General features: G+C 37.9%; 2 protein-coding genes across 3 annotated transcripts; one reads left to right on the top strand and one right to left on the bottom strand.

Annotated features, from left to right (window-relative positions):
- Positions 1–19: 19 nt before the first annotated feature.
- Positions 20–12769, bottom strand: LOC135934854 (uncharacterized). The gene is made up of 17 exons (XM_065476852.1): positions 12243–12769; positions 10160–10403; positions 9465–9624; positions 8919–9127; positions 8656–8855; positions 8537–8591; positions 6518–6628; positions 6448–6473; positions 5964–6119; positions 4332–4644; positions 4072–4261; positions 3279–3490; positions 3014–3213; positions 2200–2260; positions 2033–2137; positions 1612–1983; positions 20–1553 (listed from the first exon to the last, which is right to left on the bottom strand). Exons 1-16 carry the CDS (start codon positions 12369–12371, stop codon positions 1871–1873), a joined length of 2484 nt encoding a protein of 827 aa, XP_065332924.1. The 5' UTR covers positions 12372–12769; the 3' UTR covers positions 20–1553; positions 1612–1870.
- On the top strand, positions 12249–18226 carry LOC135934323 (trypsin-1-like). 2 transcript variants are annotated; one of them, XM_065475974.1, is made up of 8 exons: positions 12249–12364; positions 15025–15404; positions 15818–15869; positions 16455–16617; positions 16688–16896; positions 17508–17713; positions 17804–17861; positions 17919–18226. In XM_065475974.1, the coding sequence occupies exons 2-8, from the start codon at positions 15318–15320 to the stop codon at positions 18044–18046; spliced, it is 903 nt and encodes a 300-aa protein (XP_065332046.1). In that variant the 5' UTR covers positions 12249–12364; positions 15025–15317; the 3' UTR covers positions 18047–18226. The 2 variants fall into 2 exon arrangements, with proteins under 2 accessions (XP_065332046.1, XP_065332045.1); XM_065475973.1 differs by having other exon boundaries at positions 12260–12375.
- The last annotated feature ends 3326 nt before the right edge of the window (positions 18227–21552 follow it).

The raw sequence follows: 21552 nt of genomic DNA on the forward strand, positions 1-21552 counted from the left end.
AAAACCAGTGCTGACATGCAGGAAGCGCCTATAACACATTAACACTATCGCTATAAGAATAAAATAATTTTAATTTGTCCTCTGACTTATTCCGTGGAGAAACACGAGTCGAGCGTGTTGCTCTTGATCCACCCTTGCGTACACACCGGGGTTCTTTGGTCTGGCATATCCCTCACCCCAAGAAACCACACCTGCGGAAAAGAAATTTAAAAAATTTTCAAGTAGAATACTGGTAAAAATATTAAATATAGGTCGTTATTTCCTGAACACGTAATAAAAAAAAAATCGGGTGTCGACCCAATTTCGGCGAGAAAGGTTCCCACGGGCTCTGATTCAAGATTAGTTCCGCGAAGATCGTCTGCTGCGAAAGACGTAAGCGGCGCGAAAGAGCCAGCCTGCTGAGTTATGTGCTCCTGGCAGCCGCGATCATTGATCGAGTCAAAATAACGTCACTCGGCCGTCTTTTTGCCTACGCAACACCACATCATCGTTTAAATTTTAATATATAATGAAGTGATAGGAAGCACAGATTTACCCATATCATTTTGGACAGTAAATCTTTTTTTATTTCGGCGTTAGTGGTCCCTAAAATTGAACAATACTTAATTCTAGGCTTAGATTTTTGGCTTATAACTGGACTTATTCCTGACGTGAAGAAAAGGCACTATTGGCATATTTTGTGTGCGGGTGAAAAATGCTACCAGCCAAAAGAAGCAGCAGTAGTCTTTTGTTATGAACCGGCAACAGTATTTTTTTCATTTTCTCAAATTGTCGCTGGTTTCATTTTCTTTTTCACCCAGAAATGTGAACTTTGTGTTGTATGAATTGACGAATCGGATAGCCGCAGCAAACCCTTGAACCCTCATTTAATTAAATTCTGTACAAGAAATGAGTTGCGTTACCTTTTGCTTATTTAAGGTTAGAATTTTAATAAAAAGGCTGGCATCCTTTATTTCTAACGAAATAATTTGAATAATGACATTTGGCCATCACAGGCTGCTTGCCCAACAATATATTCAAATGTGCTAATTTGCCTAAGCTGTGGCATTTCTCTTTCTTTTGTTTGCGCAAAGAGAAGGAAAAAGAATTCAAAGACTCGCTTAAATTCCAAAAAGTAGCTCCAAGACATTTCCTAGATGCTTCAGCTCGCTCCTCCTCTCTCCGCAAGTGGGTTCTCCAAATGCCAAAAAAAGAAATTCCAATAATTCCCCCAGAACAATAATTCCAAAAATGACAAGGGTGCAAAAATTCAGACCCGCAGACATTAACGAAATGAACTTTATTTAATGCTAATTCCGCGCTCACAAGAAAATTAGACATAATATTCCCAAGGATTTGCATTTAGCCGAAACTGCCTCCTAAAAAATATCGCTGACCATAAACCCCAAGTCCGCTCTGCCACGCCAAATAACTCAGTGACGATCCCTAACTTGCTGCCGAAAACCCTTCCTAATGGTCCTCAGCGTGGCCCTGCGGCGGATGTCCTCGGCTAGCCTGCGCGCGCCCTCCAAAAAGAGACTCCTACCTTACCGAACGTGCAGAATGATCCTGGCCTGTCCTCACAGAACGCAATATCAGTAACTAGTTAGGTCAAGACACTTGAACTCTTACTTGGTATGCACGCGGACCACGTTTCTCCTCTTTCCACCTTCTGACCGGGGTTTTATACGGTCATCTCTCCTCCATGCGTCAGGCTCCTCCTCGTTCCCGGTCCAACTCCTTCTGGCGCTTAGTATCAGTCAGGAGGGTAGCTTTTCCTCCCTATGGTAAAACAAAGTTATGCCCCAATAACCTTCAAGCCCCCAGCAATGACATCCATCTAAAACTCCCTCTAATTTGGTGGCTCCTCTCTTCGCGGCGAGCTCCTCCTTCAAGCGCCCATGCCCTTGATCCTCACCACTTTGACACACACAGCTGGTGCGCGTGAGTGTTTGCAAATGATGTAGGACACAGGTCGATAGACAAAAATTCCCACTGCATCGACTTTATTTATTTCTTTCATTATTTTATTATTTCGTTCATGTACACATACAGGTGTTGGACATTTTAGACTTGAGCCAGCCCCTGTACTGGGAAACTCTTGTGTAAATGCCAGGATAGCCTTCGCGGCCGCAGCCAATGCCCCAAGAAACGACGCCTGTGAAACGAGAGCAGATAGGAATCAGTCTATTTTATGAATAGTAATTCACGCGAGCTTACCGTGAACTTCGTGCTTCCCAGTCTGCGAGTTTTGCACGATAAGTGGGCCGCCGCTGTCATCCTAAAATCAAATAACTAAAGTTAATTTAGTGTCTATTATAGCGTCAAGATGCAATAATTAAAATAAGATTGTTAAATAGCATTAGTCTCGTTTTTACCACATAATACAGCAAATTTAAAACTCATCGTATGTTCCATTTTAATCTAACAAATTCAAGCACCAGCCGATTGTTTGTCTGGATTGACTGGACTTAAAATTTTATCACATTAACATATTTTTAAAACGAAAATAGGAATAATAATTAATTAATTTCAAATTTGAATAAAATAAATAAAGTATCATATTATTGTATTGCTTCAAAATGCTTTGATGGGCAAACTAAAAAAATGAGTTTATTTAGACTTAAAATGCTAGGTTGATTGTTATCTCAAAGCCCTTTAAAATCACGCATTAACATAACAATAAAAAAATTGAAATTCAAAATAGACTAAATCTGAATTTTGAGCCAAATCCAAGCACCCCCAAACTGTAGATGTTTGTTTTGATTTTAAATATTTATTTCCTCTCATGTCATTAATATTTTCACTCGGGAAATATTTAAAATACTAGTTTTTCCACCCTCCAAATCCAGTTTTTCAACTTAGTGAAAAACTCTACATGTATGTCTAGCAAAGTGATGCAAAAAATTTATATTTTATTTCAATTGAGGTTCCCCCCCCCCCAAAAAAAAAATAATAAAATCATGCACCCAGAAGACATTTTGTTAAGAACGAAAGCTGACGCTGCATAAATTTCAATTGAATATCATTTCACCCGGCAAGAGTCCTTATTGACTTCACCAGCGCACAGCATGTCATCAGTGATCATGGAGGGTCTGAGCTTCATGCTCCTGCACTGCTGCTGCGACAAAATCGGGATCTCGACCTTCAGAATCTTTTCAGAGCCCTTGCCCTTCTCGCCCACCCTGCCCCATCCGGCAATCTGGCCGCTTCTCGCGGGTGGGTCTTTCATTGCTATGGACGTGACCTTTGTTGACACTTTCTCCGGCGACGTGTGTTAATAATTGTCAATCACTTACCCGAGCCTGGCAAACACGCCGCCCTCACGCCGACGCTGAATTTGACGGGTTTACTCAGCTTCAACAGAGCAATGTCGTTCGTGTGGTTCTCCGCGTTGTACCTTTCGTGGATGGTAATTGCTGACACCGCTCTCATGAGGGTATGGATCGTTTCCCGGGTCGTTGTTTGGTCGTGGTCGCCGATCACAACTTGGACTTGCTCTTTCATACGACTGGATATAGAATTATAGATGAGTTTAAGCGAGGCCGTTTCCTCAAAATTTGCGATTATAAAAAATCTTTACACTTTCTCAATACAATAACAGTTTAACCTTTTTTGCTTAATTCTTTAAAATTTCCTTCTGATTAAAACATTATTAAGTGAATTAATAACTAATTCAAGTTTGCTAGGACATGTTTCAAATTTTGGTAACACTATTATTTCAACTTCGTGTACATAGGTCAATATTTCATAATTGGATTAGAAATTTTTTACGTGAGCTTTTCATATGCATTAATCACTTCCTTGTAGATTTTATAATATATTGAATAAATTGAAACACTGAAAAAATAAAGTATTACAGAAGGCAACAAATATGAAGGAAAATCAGCATTAATTTGAAGACGTTACAATTATGCTTTTTTAATAATTTTTTGTAATTTTTCATGTTAGGAGAATTTACCTATTCATTTGATGCGATTTTTTATTAATACTTTCCCGTGGTTTGACTTAAAATTAAAAAAATGCAACAAAAAAGCCCAAAATATAATTTGAATTTTTCTTTAACGCCCAGGTATTTTAGGCAAAACTTACCTAACCACGCAGTGAGCAGCAGTCAGGACATACTCGTTGTTTATCAGAGCACCACCACAAAAAGTGTGACCTTGCTCTGCCATCCTAACAACCCACGGAAATTCGTGCAGCAGTGCTTCCTTCCCGCCGATGATGGGTTGCGGTCCCAGAGGATCTGCAGCCTTGAAAGCGTCGTGCTTCACACCGCATTCTGCAATTGAAGTTCAGTGAAATTTTATTTCTGCTTCCTTTTTTACTTAAGATATGGTATATAATCGTACCACAGGAACACTGCGGCTTTTTGAATGGAAAGATCGGCTTTGAATTCGGCTTCGAGATCGTTTTCCAATTATTGATGACAATGTCATTTTGGTTTGGCCGGCTGACTACTGACGTTGAGGAGAATGGTTTTTTGGTTGTTTTCTTGTTGAACCAGCTCGCCAAAAGTTGGGTGGGTTTTTTGGTGGCCGGCCGCAAGATCGGTTTTGATGTGACAATGCTGTTGTAGCTATAGTAGCGATCCGGAAAGGGCACGTTATTTCTTGCGTGCCAATCCCTTGAGTGGACCAATTGGTTGTTGGAATGCTCAGGTTGCTAGAGAAATAATTTTGAGTTAAATATTGACTCTAACAAGGAGGTTTTAAGAGCATGATTTCGAGAACGCTATAGGTTTCTTATGCAAAAAAATGCATCAAGCAATATTTAATAAATTAACATTAAAACTAATTATTGATAGATATCGACGAAGGCACGCGAGGTTGTCCATTTGTCTGAATATAATTTTACAATATTTTGGTTTTTTAATGAAAATTTACGTTTTTGATTTATTTTATAAATAATAAATATAAAAATATCAACCTTATTTGATTAAATGTGTCAAAATTTCACTTTATTTTTTATTCAACAAATTATTATAAATCAATTTAATTTTAGTTTTGTTATCAAATACTTATATTGTATTGTATGTTTCATTGAAAGATACTTAACTTTTTGGATTTCAATAATTTATTGTTTTAGAGTCCATACTTTTACTTTAAAATTCTTTCAGTGCAATATGGTTGGTGATCTTTACTGTCCCACAACTTTTCAAAATAGATTTTTGTATCACTAGAAAATGTATTAATTCCATTTCAGACTCAAAATGATCAAAAAATGCTACTTTAATTTTAAATATCACTTCGTCTTTCTCCTTATGTAAATTAAATGTTTAAGAATTTCGATTTGGGAAAATATGCGTATAATTTATTATGGCTTTTCGATAGGAAGACAGGAAATCAAACAAACCTGAAACGTTAAAAATAAATCATTAAATAGAAATGTGGCGAATGTCAATTGTATCAATGTTCTAGCAAAGAGCGAAAGAACTTCCTATATGATTAAGCATGATGATTAATCGTTTAATTTGAAACAGATTGTAGTTCTGACTTATATATATTTTTTTCTTTAGTTAAAATACGTCTAAAAATATGAACTAATGTAGCTGAATAAATTCAACATCAACATCCTATTTCTCCACCAAAATGCATAAAAATTCTTGAAAAATGCAGCTAAACTGACTTAATTTACTCTTAGAAATTAAAATTTTATGCTCTCTCCAGCTAAATTTACAGAATATAATTTTTAAGAAATTCCATTACAGTTAAAAAATGTGCTCAATGTTGAATTTTTAACTGATTTTTATGGTATTACACTGATTTCTAGACGCATTATTTAAAAACAGTTCTGGACTATGAAAATTATGTGATTTCAATTTTAACGATCCCCTCTGACGTTTTAAAGCCAAAAAACAGTAGACCGCCTAAAATTCACAGCCCCTATATAGTGAAGAAGTTTTGGAGTTTTTAATTCCCCTTTTTAAAATGCAGAAAAGTGAAAAATCTAGAATTAAAAAAAAATGATTTAAAATTTCATACCTCAATGCCATGATCTGTGATGATTCCAGGTTGATGGTCTTTAAAGTACCTAGTTCCAATACTGGATGGACTGAAAATTCTCAGTCCCGAGCTTAGGTAGAAGCAAGCGAAAAGAAAACCGTACTTAAATAGTGATAGATGCATTTTTATCAGCTCCTAAAGTGAAAATGCAAACAATTTTCCACGCGATGCCGCATTTATTCTGTTAGCCACACTCCTCCCGGATTTCAAACCACAAATAAACAGTCACATTTAGAGTTTAAAACAATATAATTTGAGCCACGCTACTTGACCACTCCAGGGAAATAACGTCTTATTTGCACTCTTTTAATACAATCTGGGTATATATTAATTTTCTGGGAAACCCCGGTGTAATTCAAGGAAAGAAACAACTCTCGTTTCACATAAAAAATTTTATTAAAAACATTTAATTTTATAAATTAAATAATATCATTATATGACTCTTTCAAAAACCAGTGCTGACAGGAAGCGCCTTTAACACATTAATCGCTAAGAATAAATTAATTTGAATTTTTCTCTGACTTATTCCGTGCAGAAACACGAGTCAGGCGTGTTGCTCTTGATCCAAGTCAGGTACCTGTTCACCCTTGCGTACACACCGGGGTTCTTTGGTCTGGCACATCCCTCACCCCAAGAAACCACACCTGCGGAAAAAAATTTAAGTGATATTATGGTCAAAGTATTGGTCGTTATTTGCTGGACACATAATTAAAAAAATCGGGTGTCGACCCAATTTTAGCGAGGAAAATTCCCACGGGCTCTGATTCAAAATTAGTTCCGCGAAGATCGTCTGCTGCGAAAGACGTAAGCGGCGCGAAAGAGCCAGCCTGCCGAGTTATGTGCTCCTGGCAGTCGCGATCATTGATCGAGTCAAAATAACGTCACTCGGCCGTCTTTTTGCCTACGCAACGCCGCCACATCATCATTAAAATTTTGCCCGCCAACCCAACACCTCCTGTCACTATCATTTTTATACAAATTTTAAAATTTAAATTTAATTTGAATCTCAAAATTAATAAACTATTCAAATGGGGATAAATTTCCTGTGCTTTTTGAACAATTTGTTTTGCCTCAGACCGAATTTTGAAATCAAATTGTGTAGCTAACCGCGCCCAGAATTGCAGAATTCGAATTAAGAAAAATAATAAATTAATTAACTAATTTATTTTCAAACATATAGTCGTTTGAAAAATGCGGTTCCTAATTTTGAAACTTGCTGCAAGAGCTTGGTGTGTTGGCGGCCTATACTGAGTGAAAATTGTTATTGTTTTGAATCGCGACTGACTATCTACGGTTTTGTGCTGCCCTGATAGATTTTCTGAACCTGCTGACTCTCGTGGCGAACACTCCCACCCAAAGAATGGAGAGAGACGGAGACTGTGCACGTGTCGCGCATCAAATATACACGGGGAGAGGTTAGTTAGAGCGCAGTAGTGCCGGTCTCCGATTGAAGGTGGTGGTACTGTACGCTGCTGGTGCTCGCCAATATCAAATATCAAAACTCCTAGCAAGCCAAACTGGAGTACTTGTTTTCTTAAAAGATGTATTATTGTTTAATTGGGGTTAAAAAATTAGTTTAAATTATAATTTTTTCTTGCGTTGTGGAAAATTTAACTTGGAGGAATGATATTATTTTTTGTCTTGGTAGGTGACGCGTAAAAAGCAAGTGGCCTTTGGCACCCACTTTGCACATTGAACTTGATCATCCATGAGAGAGCGAGACAAACTAAATATAGCTCCGTCACACTCAAATCTTTGATAAAAAGCGTCAACTTTGGCTTGGGCCCCGCTACGTTTGTCTGCGCTCCTGGCACAGACGACGCCTCGATGTTGAGCCTTAGACGCCCATACCGATTTTGCGCACCGCGCTGCCCGATTGGGCTTGGCTGTTCGACGAGCGTTCCCACCCAACTCTGGTGCCCCGTTCTCCAGCCGGCTGGCAGCACTCGCCGGTGAGGCTATTCTCTGCCAAATCGGTTTTTCCGGACTCGAATTGGGCCAAGAACAATTTTTATTAGGGAAACAATCACTTCCATGCAAATGTGCTCAACAAAAGCAATTCAATTATATTTGGTTTCGGGTTGGTTTCCTTGAGCAATTATTTATTATTGACTTCTAAAAATTTGGCAATCAAATTTTGATTGACTCTGTTAAAAATGACAAGATATATTTGGTTATGTAGTTTTAACTTAAAATTATTGAATTAGATTTTTTTGAAATATAACTGACAACTATTTGGAATCAAAAATATAGAAGAATTATTCTCTCGTTTCTGATTGATATAAATATTTTAAAAATTCTAAGCCCAATTCTTTTACCACTAAAATTTAATTTATATCCACTATAATATTATGAAATCGGGGAGATTGAAGATTGAATGTTTGGCAGCTTATGGTTGGTTTTGGCTCCGGAGAAGGTTTAGATGATAATAAGTGTGGTTCTAATTACGTAAATCGTGCTAATTTGGTAACTAAAAGTAAATGAGACGAGCAGAGAAGCCCAGATCGTTTAAATTAGTCTCCAAAAGGTAAAAAAGTAAAATATTTTCTTACCGACGATTTGGTAAACAGACTCGTTCTTCACAACCATAGGGCCACCACTGTCTCCCTGCAATTTCAAAGATTTCAAATTATGAATAAATCAGTTCTACAGAAAATGAATTTGAATATACCTGGCAAGAGTCCTTTCCTCCTTCAGGAAGTCCGGCGCAGATCATATTTTCGGTGATTTGGCTGGTTCCGTAGAATCCGGAGCACTTTGTATTGGACATGATTGGCACGGTGACTTCCCTGAGGACGGGCGATGTAGGACGGTTCTCGGCAGTCTTGCCCCAGCCAGTGACTAAAGCGTTTTCATTTGTGTATCGTTTGCCTGTTAAACGAAAAAATGAAATATGATGCACTGAAAATTATTTTCTCCTAAAGGTATACGGACCAGGAGTTGGCAGGCAGGCGGGGTAGAGGTCACCCTTGATCGGCACCTCCTTGTCCATCCTGAGCAGGGCAATATCGTTGTTGAAGGTGTTTGGGTTGTATTTGTTGTGGTAGATGATTTTGGAGACGCTTCGGTCGATCGGTTTGGTTTCTGAGGAGGTGTCGCGGTTGTGCTCCATCAGTCTGATTCCCATGCGATTGGCGGTAAATCTGCAAATTTTAAATTAAAAATATATATTTGCGATTTGTTTTCGAAAGAGAAAGTTTCAGAGAAAAAATATTGCTTTAATTATTATTGATAAAGAGCCCTTCAAATAGTTTTAAAGTTAGTCCAATGTTGTTCATTTTGCTTAATATGTATGTATTAAAATTTATAAAGAGATGAAATTCAACATATTCAACAAACGGTCAAAGATTTAATAAAAAGATTGTTTGCATTCACGTCTGGAAAAACATCAATTTTGAAATCTTCCTCTCTTCCCCATGTTAAAAAACCAATCTTTTTTAATAAAATTTAAACTAATTTTAAAGAGTCAGTTTAATTTACCCTTTGACGCAGTGAGCTGCCGTGAGGATGTATCTCTTGTTGATCAAGGTTCCTCCGCAGTAGAACCGGCCGTCGTAGTTCAAAACCGCCATCCAGGAGTACATATTGACTTTGGTTTCCTGGCCACCAACGATCCTGAGGGTTTTGGCCACGCCGCATTCTGTAAGCAAAAGAAATACGGTTGATTTATAACGCAATGAAAGAAAAAAACACTCTACCAGACAGCACGGGGAGAAAGTACGCCGCGCGACATTGAATATTTATTACATGTTTTAATGGAAAAGGATTGTGCTGCTCCTCTCTTTCTTCGTGTTTTCACATTTTTTCATAATAACAATGCGGGCGCGAGTAAATCCCTTGATCGGGCAAGGACAACGGCACTCTTGTTTTCACAAGAGAATTATAAAAGCTGCATCAGAAAGGATTTAAAGGATGCTGCTTTGGCTGGCTTTTCTTGATCAAAATAGTTACGTTGGAAGAGTTTATTTATTTTTTTCATAATCTCACTTTCAACTTTCGAACGTTATTCACTTTCGTCGCGGCCGCGTGCATAATTAATCATGGAAACGAGAGCTGAAGAATTTTGCACGCGACACAAGAGGCACGTGAAAGAGCGAGTGCCGATATTTGCGTAGCCCAGTTGACGGCGCTAATTACTCTCTTTTTCCGCAACGCATGAAAATTCACAAACTCACTGCAATCGCAAGTAGGAAAGTTGACAGCCGGGCCGGTCGTCTCCACGTCCTCTACGGACACCCCAGCGCTGTCGGGGTTTGTGCCGCTGCCGACGGTGGTTCCAGACGTGCTGCCGGAGCCGCTGAAAATCCAGTTCCACAAGTTGGAGAGGATTCCTTTGTCGTCCCTGCTGATGCCAGTCGCGTTCTTGATCGAGATGAAGTCACTGATGTCCCTCACGCTGTAGTGCATCAGCACCCACGACTGCAAACAAAAAATTACATGTTTTCATTGGAAAATTTTAAAAACATTTTGTAGATTTGAACCTCAAATTGAAATATTTGAAAGCAATTTTTCTTAATAAATTTGGCAGTGATATTGTTTTAATCACTAGATTAATTTAAAACCTATGGAATTTTAGTTTTAACTTTATTGAAGATCAGCAAATCCTTAAAAATTGAAGGTTTGCAAAATACATCGTAATCTACTGTTTTTTTTTTACCACAAACCCATTCAGCAGTAAACTTAAAATCCTGATTTTTCACTTAAACTCATAACATTTTCGCTGATTTTCGGTGTCTTGATGTCTAAAAATTAAATTGATATATTGCTTCAAATAAATTTACGGCAAGAAAAATTATCTATATACAATTTTTAAACACTTTTGTCTTGCAAAATCATCGTATGCTCCCTAAAATTTTGATAGTTTAATATTGTTGCTGTTTGTTTTAACTACTTTGATTTGCACGCTGCTAATTGCATTAGCGGCGACAAAAGCAAAAGAAAGTGCATGGAGCGACATAAGCGTCTCCTTCCTTCGATTTGCTAGCTGGCAAGGTAATTATATTGCACCGCAAAAGCAGGTCAATCTGCATGTAAATGGAATGCTTGCAAGCGGAGCTAAAATGTCCCATCGGTGGTGATAGTTAGTTAGTTAATGCCAGTGAAGCACTGCTGACAGCCTCTCTCAGGAGCCTCGCGCCGCAACTTTTATTATTAGCACCGCGCAAATGCACAAGGTACAGTTTTTCAATCACTTTTGCGCCACTTTTCACTCTTATCAGCAGATATCTGCCGCGATATTCTTTCTCCTGTTGCGCCAGACGACATTTCACATATCCACACGGTGCGCCCTTGAATTCGAAACATTGCTGACTGAGTAATATTTACACACACGCGTGTGTGTGCACGAGTTGTATTGAAATGTCAGATGGAAACTGAAAGCGGTGCGGGATTCCCTCAAGGTCTACTGATCTCCACGCGAGTGCCATCTTTTTCCTGCTCCAAAAAAGTTGAAATATATGCTGCCGCAGCGAGAGAAATTCATGCTATTGCCCTGATTTGGAACACGTTTCGTTGGTTTGCTTTCATATGAACTTGATCAACCATTTCGCAATCTGAATCTAATATTAATAAAATCAATATTGATACAAAAATATTTACTAGGAAAGAAATCAATGATGTTTAAAAGGCCCCCTAATGATGCCCCTTTACGAATTTTTTTAAATAAAAAAATTTTTTGAAAATAATTTTGAGTAAGTTTTGCTTGTTGGAATTTAATAATTGGCTATTACCGAGAATCGAACTCCAAAAAGCGTTTTCAAACTTCAAAAGTTCACCAATATTGGGGGACTATGTACTATAAGTAAAATATTTCTCATAAATCTATTTTATATCAAAAGGTTTCAATTCAAATAGGAAAAATGATCTGCAATAAAGCTAGTTCTGCCCACTTTTTTCTATCTCACAATTAGACTTCTAAAATATTCGAAACAAATCGAATTTAAATAAGTCGAAATAACTAGTTTCGAAATCCAAATCTAATTTCTGTAAAATTTGGTACTTGATATTGTATGCAAATGCCATGGCTAATCAACTGTTACACGCGTTCTTGAATCGAACAATACCCGCGTACAACTATGACATGCGCGTGTTTACAATAAAACATACAATGTAAACTCAAGGCCCGCCAACCAACTTTGCAGCAAATGTGAAACATCCCAAAATTCAACCTGAATTAGTGAGAAAAATCCAGGGAAAACCAAATTTTCTGGACCCGAAAATATTATGAAAAAAGGAATAATTCAGGAAAATGTTACTTACAGGAATTTCCGCCTCGGAGTTGAACATGGGCTGCAAGTTATGCGATCCTTGCGGCAGCACAGGCGAGGTGCGTGCGTGCACCTGCACGAGCAGCAGGACCGCGAGTGACCAAAAAGCGAGAGGTACCATGGTGGTGAGATGAAAATCGGTTGTCGAATGTGCCAGTTTGGCGGCGAGTTACGCATTTATACGACGGCAGCGGCGGGTAATCAGCAGCAGCAGCGTCGGCGGCGGCGGCGGTGGCTCTTCTGCCCTGCTGCCGGGTCAAGGGTTTGACCGTGACGATTTTCACGGCACCGCGAACGGCAAGCATCCACCCCCGCCACCGCTCCCGCCGCCTGCCGCGACTCGCAGCGGCCGAATTCGCGCATCACCGCCGCAATATTTCAATCTTTTGCTATCGTTGACGGCCGCTAATTGCGTTAGTTTGTGCAGCACATGTATGCGAAGCAATGCAGGTGAAGGTGGACTTTTCACGTGCGCTCGGAATTTGAGTAGAAAAATAATCAGCGGCCGCCCGCATTATTGGCAACTCCACCGATTTATTGCAGCCTATAAACATAATTCTCTACTTTTCCCATGTGCGCCGCGCTTTTTTTGTATAACGCACACACGAGCGAGCCTCCGGTGTTCTTCTCTCTTGGTCTCATTAATTAATCAATCGATCGGCGGCAATGTCACGCGTGCTGCATGATGAAACTGTGCACGCGCAACCGGAGACATGAATGACTGCGAATCCCTGCTTTCAGGAGGAAATCGCTACACTTCGCAGTAAACCTTGAAAGATATGGATTTTCTTAGCTAATGATTGTTGTTTCATAGTAAATAACACACTTTCCCTTGGACAGAATTTATGGACTTCGGAATTTTAGTCGATTTTCGTCAGCCAAATTGATTTCACCGAAATAAACATTTTGGTTGGTTTTTCAAAAAGGATGATATAGATTTAAGTTATTGATTTTAACTATTTGGTTGTTTATTAAACGATACAATTTAGAACATTGCGTCACATTGAAATTCAATACAATTTTACCAGCTAGACTAACCCTCATGAATTATAAAAATTATTACACAAGGTTACAAAAAGCCAAAATGCTTAGTTTCACAAACTTTGCACATTATTTTTCTTACACAAATTTCAAGATTTTCGACAAGAAATGTGATTTTTATTGCCATTATAGCTATTTAAATCAAATTTGAAAGCGATCACATTTCCCGGAAATTTCAAGCAATACAAACCACTTTTATTTTATAAATTGTTCGAGCATTTCACAATTTCATTGATTAGAAATTACAATGAGGAAAGATTCTACAGAAATGAATAAGTTTTTTCACTTAAAATTTTCAGTTAATTTAGCTGTTGTTTGCTGCCCATGCACTAGTTGATCGACTGAAATTCCCAGCTCTATTGACTTCCAAAGAACAAGTTTGTTGTGTTGAAATCTGATATTTAATAGCCAGCTGAAAAAAAAATATTAATGGAAATCTGCATTTGATAGCCGCTATCTAATTAGATCAATTGACTTTCATATCCCCTAAACAGGTCACAGCTTTTGTAAGAACAATTTGGTTTTGTTTGTTTTCATTCTATAAAATTGGTTGTTTACACTCTCACCAATTCTGTCGCTCCAAATTGTAGGATTGTTTATCTCCGCAGTGATTTTTTTATCTCATTTGTTAACATGCCTTAGTTTAGAATCAGACTTTCATCGCCATAAAATTAAACGAGATGCTTTATTTATAATAGATCTGCACCCTTTTTCAATGGAAGGCAAGCTATGAAATCTAAATCAACGATTTGAGAGGAATAAAATTTTAAATAAATAGCTCGCAGCTGTTCCGGCCTCGCAGGCCTCATCAGCATTAATTTACCTCCGAATCAAAATTCACACCGCATTATATAGCTGCGGAGAAGTTTGAATCAGCAATCGATCGACTGTCGAAAACGTTAGGCTTTACTCTCATCACTGAGCACAAATTGAAAATATATAGGAAACGAGTGACGAGATCTTGTCAACCCCGCCATTGTTATTAAATCCTCCATCAGGCAAAAAATCACGAGCTCAAAATGTCATCCTTAAATTTTTAATCAAAAGTACAAGAGCGTGGTTTTTAACTATTATTTTACTTCTAAAAATTTCCTGAGTAAAATTCGCACCGAGACGAGCAATTTCGTTGTTTAAAATTTCATAAAATTACCAGGGTTTATTTATTTCCTTTGATTTTAAATAATTTTAAAATTGTCAAATTTATTTTAAGCCGAATTTTCCTTCTAAAATAAGCATTAGTGTGTCGAGGACAATTGCTGGGCATCAATTGCAAAAATCTCGATATGCATTTATCAGAGAATAAGTCACATTTCACAAATGAACTTGAAATTATTTGACAAAGGAGATTAAAACTAAATGCCATGCGGTAACCTTGCCACTCCTGCCGAACAAATGACTAATAGCTTCGTGTGTGACACCCAACCGATTTCGGCTGTTGAAAAAAAAAAACACAGTCAATTCCTCCATTATTGCGGCGTTGGTGATCGACGCGGGCCTGTTCGTGTCAAAGAGTCATTTGTTCAAAGCCAAATAGTGCGAAATTTCGGCCGTCATTTGATGCGAAGCTGGTCCCCTCTTCGGCAGGCACACGTCTCCTTGCTCGAGGGCGCCCAATCGCGTCGCGCCGCCTTATCTTTTTCCTCAAAAGCGAGGTGCAACCTACACAGCAATTATACGCACGCTGCATGGTGGTGCATTTTGCTATACCAATCTATTTTGTTGTCCCTGACCAGAGTCGTGACCCATTTGAGAGTGCGGAACATCTGTAATTACTCATTGGCGCTCAATCGGCTGGCTGGTTGGCTGGCTGCTTGGTAGCCGATCAAACCAACGGCGGCGACAATTTATACACATTCATCCTCAGTGTCAAGGTGCATCCCACCTGCGTATATATAGTCTCTCGGCACCGGTGGTGTACATCAGTTCCATTGCATCTTGCAACTCGCAACAACAGTACGCTCTGAGTGCTCCGATTCTCTCTCATCGCTTCCGACTTTTAGTTTTTTCACCCAAAAACCTACGCAACATGCAGGATTTTCTCGGCTACTGCAGCTTTTTGCTTCTGCTTTCTCTCACCCTGGTGCAAAGTGCACCTCAACTGAAGCAGGTCGAGGTGAGTAAATTTCGTTTTCCGTTTTCCTTTTTTGTCTCGATCCCGTGCTAATTGACTTTCGCTCTCGTTTCGCCGCCGGCGCGTGCTTCGAAGTAATTCCATTTCACATAGATGAGGGCTTTGATTTATTTTGAAATTCTTTGTTCCCATAATAACAGAAATTTTCAAACATTCTTTTGGGTTTCCTCTAAATTTCCTTGGCCCAAAGTCTGATGTTTTTCCTCGGATTATGATTCACGATCCACGCCTTTATGTAATCCCTTCTTAGAAAGTTCACGTCAATTACTTAACTGCGATGAGAGTGAATTTTATCCTATAATTTCTCCTTCGAATTTTCCCGGCTAAAACCGGATTAGAATTTAACACCTAGTGGGCATTAACTGATGTCTGTTGTGTGTCATGTGTTCGTACAGGCCTACTACGACGACTATGATGCAACCACGTCGGCTCCTGATTGTGACTGCGGTGCGTTTTCTAATTATTAACGTGATAGTTGTTATTAATTACCAGCGCTTCACGCCAGCCGCGATTTTTCCATCACTTTGCTCTCGCTTTAATCAAACCTAATAATGCCACAAACTCTTGATAACAGCTGAACCGTTTTTTTTTATTTTCAGTCTAACTAGTGCGATATATATTTGCTTTTTATTAAGCAAATAATATATAAATAATTGTGGAATTACTTCCAGTAAATGCCGTAGAGAAAATGTAAGATAAAATTTGTGTTGATACCGAAGTAAAAAATAATTATTTTAAAACTTAACTTTCTCCTCAATATTGATTGAAAGTATTGGAAAGGAACATCTTCAACATCTTATCGACCGTTAAATTCGCTTAAAATTACTAAATCAAGTTTGTCATTTTTTATAAATTAATCTTAAAATAAATTCAATAAATTTTAGTCATTTATCACAGTTAAATTTGTATTAAAAATAAACTAACCATTTTATTTAAAAAAAAATTAATTTATTAAAAAATTAATTGAATGCAGTATTAAACATATAATATAGGTGCAAAGAAAAAATCATCAATTCTAATTTTATGATTTAGTTTGTGGAGTTCCTAACCCGAAAACTCGTGTTGTCGGCGGCAACGTGACAATGCCGAACGAGTTCCCGTGGGTCGTGGCCCTCGAGAGGAGGAATAAATTCTACTGCGGTGCCACCCTGATCTCGAGCAAACACGTGCTGACAGCCGCTCACTGCATCGACGGGTGAGAGCTGTCGAATTTACGCACCTTGGACCCCTGCTCATTCAATTATTTGCAAATAATAATGTCGCAGTTTCAACACCCGAGAAATCAAGGTTTACATGGGCGTGCACAACAGACTTGCCATGAACTCGGAGACGACGCTGGTGAGGAAAATCAAAAAGGCGGTAGTGCACCCCAAGTTCGACATCTTCTCATTTGACAATGACATTGCCATGCTGCACCTGAACGAGGAGGTCGAATTCACTCAGATTATCAAGCCCGCATGTCTGCCTACGCAAGGTGAGCATTGTTTGTTTGTGCGCCGCTAGTGACGACTTTGACAATAATTCAGCAATTCGGCATTGAATAGCGCAGATAATAACGCTAATTTATTGAATCACGCCCAATGTTAATCGTCTTTTAAACGCGCCGTCGCTGATTCACTCTTCCTTTTGTCTGAATTATGTTTTGTGTCTATATATGTGGGCAGCTTCAAGGGAAATTGATTGCAAGTAAAATGCTTCGGCCTTACCAATTCCACGAACGCTATCTCTTTAAAGTGGACGCATTTTAAAACAATATTTGAGTTAATTGTCACTTTAGGCGAGGGGAAACGCCACGTTTGTGTTTGTTATCGAGAAAACTTCCACTTTCCTAGAATCAGGCGTGTTTTCCTGCGCATCAAGCAATTGCAGAACGCTTTTAAGTTGCCACGTTTTCATTAGGTAGCATTTTTTTATTTTCTCTGAAATCAACAAAGAAGGTTTCTTTGAAATGCTGATTAAATTTATCTTCGCCCTCATTTTCGCTCACATATAGTTAATACACTTTTGATACAAACCAATTGTCAAGTCCATTTTCTCATTTGAAAGGAAAAACATCTGAAATTTTGTTTCAATTTGAATTTTTAGCCCGGTCCGACTACAGCGGTTACAACGGCATCGTCGCCGGCTGGGGTCGTCTTGGAGAGAAGAAGTCCACTGCCATCGAGCTGATGAAGGTTGACGTGCCCATGATGACCATGGAGCAGTGCAGAAAGTCTGGCTACGGCGAGACCCGCATCACCGACAACATGATCTGCGCTGGATACACCGAGGGCAAGAAGGACGCTTGCCAGGTAAGTTCTTTTTGATGTGTCTAGTATTTCGTGAGTAATTAAATTCAATTTTATTAAAAACTGTGAATAACCCGATATATGAATTTAAAGGGTGACAGCGGTGGCCCCATGCACATTAACATCGCTGCCGGAGTGACCGAGCTCATTGGTAATTTCTGCACTCTTTTCCATGAGATTAAAATTACTAAATCTTTTTTTAAATCAGGAATCGTTTCCTGGGGTCGCGGATGTGCCCGTCCCAACTTCCCTGGTGTGTACACCAACGTTGCCACCTATTTGGACTGGATCAACAACCAGATGACGTCCGACGAGTGCGTCTGCAAACGGCCGTAAAACTGGAGCAAATCAAAATATCAAATTATCCTGAGCGATAAACCAAAGACCTAGCTGTATCTTAATTTATTTCAAGCTAATTTATTCACCTTAAAGGTGTTCACGGTGCGATAATTTGTACAATAACTATATTTATGGTTGAAACCGATTTCTATAGAAATAAAATATATTTCAATTTAACTTTAGTCGTATTTTAATCATTTCTGAACTTGAACCCTTTTGCATTTTTTATTAATAGAGAAAATCTAACTGATTGTGACCGGATCTTTTACTAAAGACAATAGAAAATCATAGCCGAGGAAATAAAAATTTCTGAACATTTTGAAATTGTTAAATCTAAAAGCGAATTGGATTAATTTATAAATTAAAAATGTTCCTAAAATTTACACAAAAACCGACTAGTTTGGACCAAAAGCCCAGTAACAGTTACCACGTGCAAGAAAATTACTATTGTTTCTAAAAATTATCGTTAATTGTGACGAATAAATTTTAAGAATTTTGAGCTTTGGTAAATTGAAAACAATTGGCTTTTTATTTGTGGCAAGTATTTTCTTGTACTTATTATATAAAGGCTACTCCCACAAGAAAAATTTAATTTAATTTACAATTTTTCTACTTGTTTGCCTTCCATACCTGATATTTGATTTGTAAAATCAGGTAGAGTTAAATTCACACCGTATGATATTTTATTATTAACGGAGTCAAATACTTTTCTTGTCAAGCCATTAATTTTTGTTCTGGTCGTTTAAAATTTGAATAAAATTGTATTTTTATAGGAAAAGATTGAGATATTTATTATACTTTATTTCATATTAATTACATAGGTGAAATTTTCAAGTAGGTTAGTCTTCCTGCAAAGCAGTTGAATCGTGCGGGTTGCGTAACTCTCACATCACAGGCTTAATAAATATAATCATGCAAAATTATTTTATCAAAATTAATTAATTCGATAATTCAATAGCTTCTTGTAATTCCTGCCAAATTTCGCGATAAATCTTAAACTGTAACGAACGGATCGTCAACAACAACAACACGGGGAAATTCAACTACATTATTACGCACCCCATTTAAGTGGTCACCGACCCCGGCCAAGATTCGCGTGTTGACGTGCAGATGGCGGTGGCTCCGTTCAAAACAATGCATTACAAATGCGGAGCGAACGTATTCACGTAGTGAGTGAGGTAACGGGTTTGTGCGAGTGAGTGCGTTTGTTTTGGACTGCCAGCTGAAGGCTGAAATCGTGCTAAAGAGTGATCGTGCCGTCGGCGCCGGACGATGTCGGACGGGGTGAATGAGTCGAGCGGCAGTTCGATGTCGCTGTCGACGTCCAGCTCGTCGCTGCTATCGCCGACCGTGGCCAGGGAAGAGTGGTGGCTGTCGTTCAATGGGCGCAGGGGCGTAACCTCACGTGAGTCAGTCACTCGGTCGACGGCCCTTTTTTCAATTACATATTCACCCCCTCTGCACCCTCACACGCCCCACAGACGCAGCCGGACGAGGGCCCAGCGAGATGCGAACCTCCGAGTCGTCCGATAGTCTGCATGCGCGATTCGGTTCTGGCCTACTTAATGTCGTAAATTGGTCGCATGCTTTGACATCTGTTTGATTTCCCCTGCCTGAATGTAATTGCATAATTATTTTTTGTCTCGTATTTTAGCACTTTCGAATCCAGCTGGAATTAGCGCTGGCGTTTAATTGTTGATTCGATTCTTTTAAGGTCACCACAGAAAGGAAACGAATGAAATTTTTACTATAGTTAACTTAAATATGAACATTAAAAATTAATTTTGGTTAGGCGTAGGATGATTCATTAAGTTTGAACTCAGTCAATCTCATGAGAATTTCACTCCTCCTCCCCCAGTTGTTATTTTAAGTATACTCTTAGATAAAGTCTCGGAGGAAAAGATTTGTTAAGTAAACGTGGTTTTCCTCTGTTCGTCGGTGGATGATTACCAATTTCTAGCTCAAGAATTGCAGTAAATTATTTAAAAAAAAATTGTTTGAAAGCCATATTATAGCAGTTCCTTTAGGTTTTTAGACTTTCCTATTGGGTACCGGGTTTGTGAATTTTGCAATGCACTGAAATGCGCCACTGATTTTTGAGCTGAATACAGCTGAAAACCCCACTATTTTTTGCATTTTCCCGATTTTTTCCGAACTTGACCATTTAAAAGACAGAGTGTGAAAAATGAAGGTAAATTTAAATGTTTCCTTTTTTCAGTGGCAGTAAAATTGATATTTTTTTAATTCATATTTTGGTCTTTCAACATTTAAAATCTGCTATAAAAGTACGTAATTCAGTAAAAAATTGCGAAATGGTGTTAATTCAGAATAAAAAAACTGTTTTGCGATGCAGTAGCATTGGCATTTTGGCTGCACCCTCTCCTCATATTCATTTATCCCAAATTTTCGGTACTGAGACAGTATTTCCAGCTATCTGATGATCTGGTGCCACGATAAAAATGCTACTGACAAATTCTAGACAGATGTTGAAACTTAATTCCATAAAATAATTAAAATGTCAGAACAATTTTTTTTTTTATTTTAAAGGCATGCAATTGCATCCTGTATTGAAATGACCATTATATTTATTACCCGTTTAGATGGTTTCCTTCTCAAAAGCCGAAGGTTAATAATCGATTCAGCTATTTCAATTTAGTAAATAAAACAACTCTCTAGAGCTCCTCAGAAAGCCTGAAATTTTTATGCTGCTCCAATTTTTCCATAGTTCCAATTCACAAAAATATTTCATAAAATCATTAAACCATTTTTATTTATTATGATACATATAAAATTGACAATCATGAGAGTTGTTCCTGCTGACGACTTGTACACAGAGAGCAAAGATTTTTTTCACACAATTGCAAATATATTTGAAAAACTATTAACTTGTCTGCCAGTATTTTGAGAAGAATGTAATAATAACTCTAAATGGTTTTTTCGATAGTTTAAAAAATGCCATTTCGTCCAAATTTATATATCGAGGATAATTTTTTTAATTCCAAATTGACAATTCCTGAAGTTTTAAGTTTCATAAAAGATATTACAATCCTACAAAATAATAATAAAATAAACAGCCTGGAGTTTTCCTCATTTTTGCCTTCAGCTGTGTGAATTATATTTTTCTCCATTATTTCATATATTAAGCGATAAAACCCTAGCTCTTGAAAATGTGTAGCGGGTTCTCGCTGAGAGAGCCAAAAAATAAACTTTAACTTAACCGACTATTATTATTTTTTTTTTTAATTTCTCGATAGGAACAATTTTTATTCATATGATTTTTAACAATGGGTTAATGTTTGAACAATTTTTTGCATTTTTTTCTAATACGTGAATGATTCAAAATTCCAAACCGAAAAAAACTTAAAAATAGCAATTCTTCTACAAAATAAAAAAAAAAATTGGTAACTTATCGTTATTTAAAAAAAAATAATGCATTTTATGGAATGTGTTCAGTAGTGCCATTTTTCAAACTAAAAATTACCAAGAGTGATATCGGAAAATAA

This window comes from Cloeon dipterum, chromosome 1 (assembly GCF_949628265.1).
Source record: "Cloeon dipterum chromosome 1, ieCloDipt1.1, whole genome shotgun sequence".
NCBI classification, from domain to species: domain Eukaryota; kingdom Metazoa; phylum Arthropoda; class Insecta; order Ephemeroptera; family Baetidae; genus Cloeon; species Cloeon dipterum.

What these genes read in the sequence shown, in the direction of transcription:
- LOC135934854 (XM_065476852.1), bottom strand. Translation starts at nt 12,371, where the DNA reads ATGGTACCTCTCGCTTTTTGGTCACTCGCGGTCCTGCTGCTCGTGCAG. An exon ending in CACGCCTGACTCGTGTTTCT is followed by an intron (nt 6,474 to 6,517) that starts GCACGGAATAAG and finishes ATTTATTCTTAG; the next exon opens with CGATTAATGTGTTAAAGGCG. An exon ending in TCACAGATCATGGCATTGAG is followed by an intron (nt 4,645 to 5,963) that starts GTATGAAATTTT and finishes TTATTTCTCTAG; the next exon opens with CAACCTGAGCATTCCAACAA.
- LOC135934323 (XM_065475974.1), top strand. Translation starts at nt 15,318, where the DNA reads ATGCAGGATTTTCTCGGCTACTGCAGCTTTTTGCTTCTGCTTTCTCTC. An exon ending in GCAAGAAGGACGCTTGCCAG is followed by an intron (nt 17,714 to 17,803) that starts GTAAGTTCTTTT and finishes ATGAATTTAAAG; the next exon opens with GGTGACAGCGGTGGCCCCAT. An exon ending in CGGAGTGACCGAGCTCATTG is followed by an intron (nt 17,862 to 17,918) that starts GTAATTTCTGCA and finishes TTTTTAAATCAG; the next exon opens with GAATCGTTTCCTGGGGTCGC.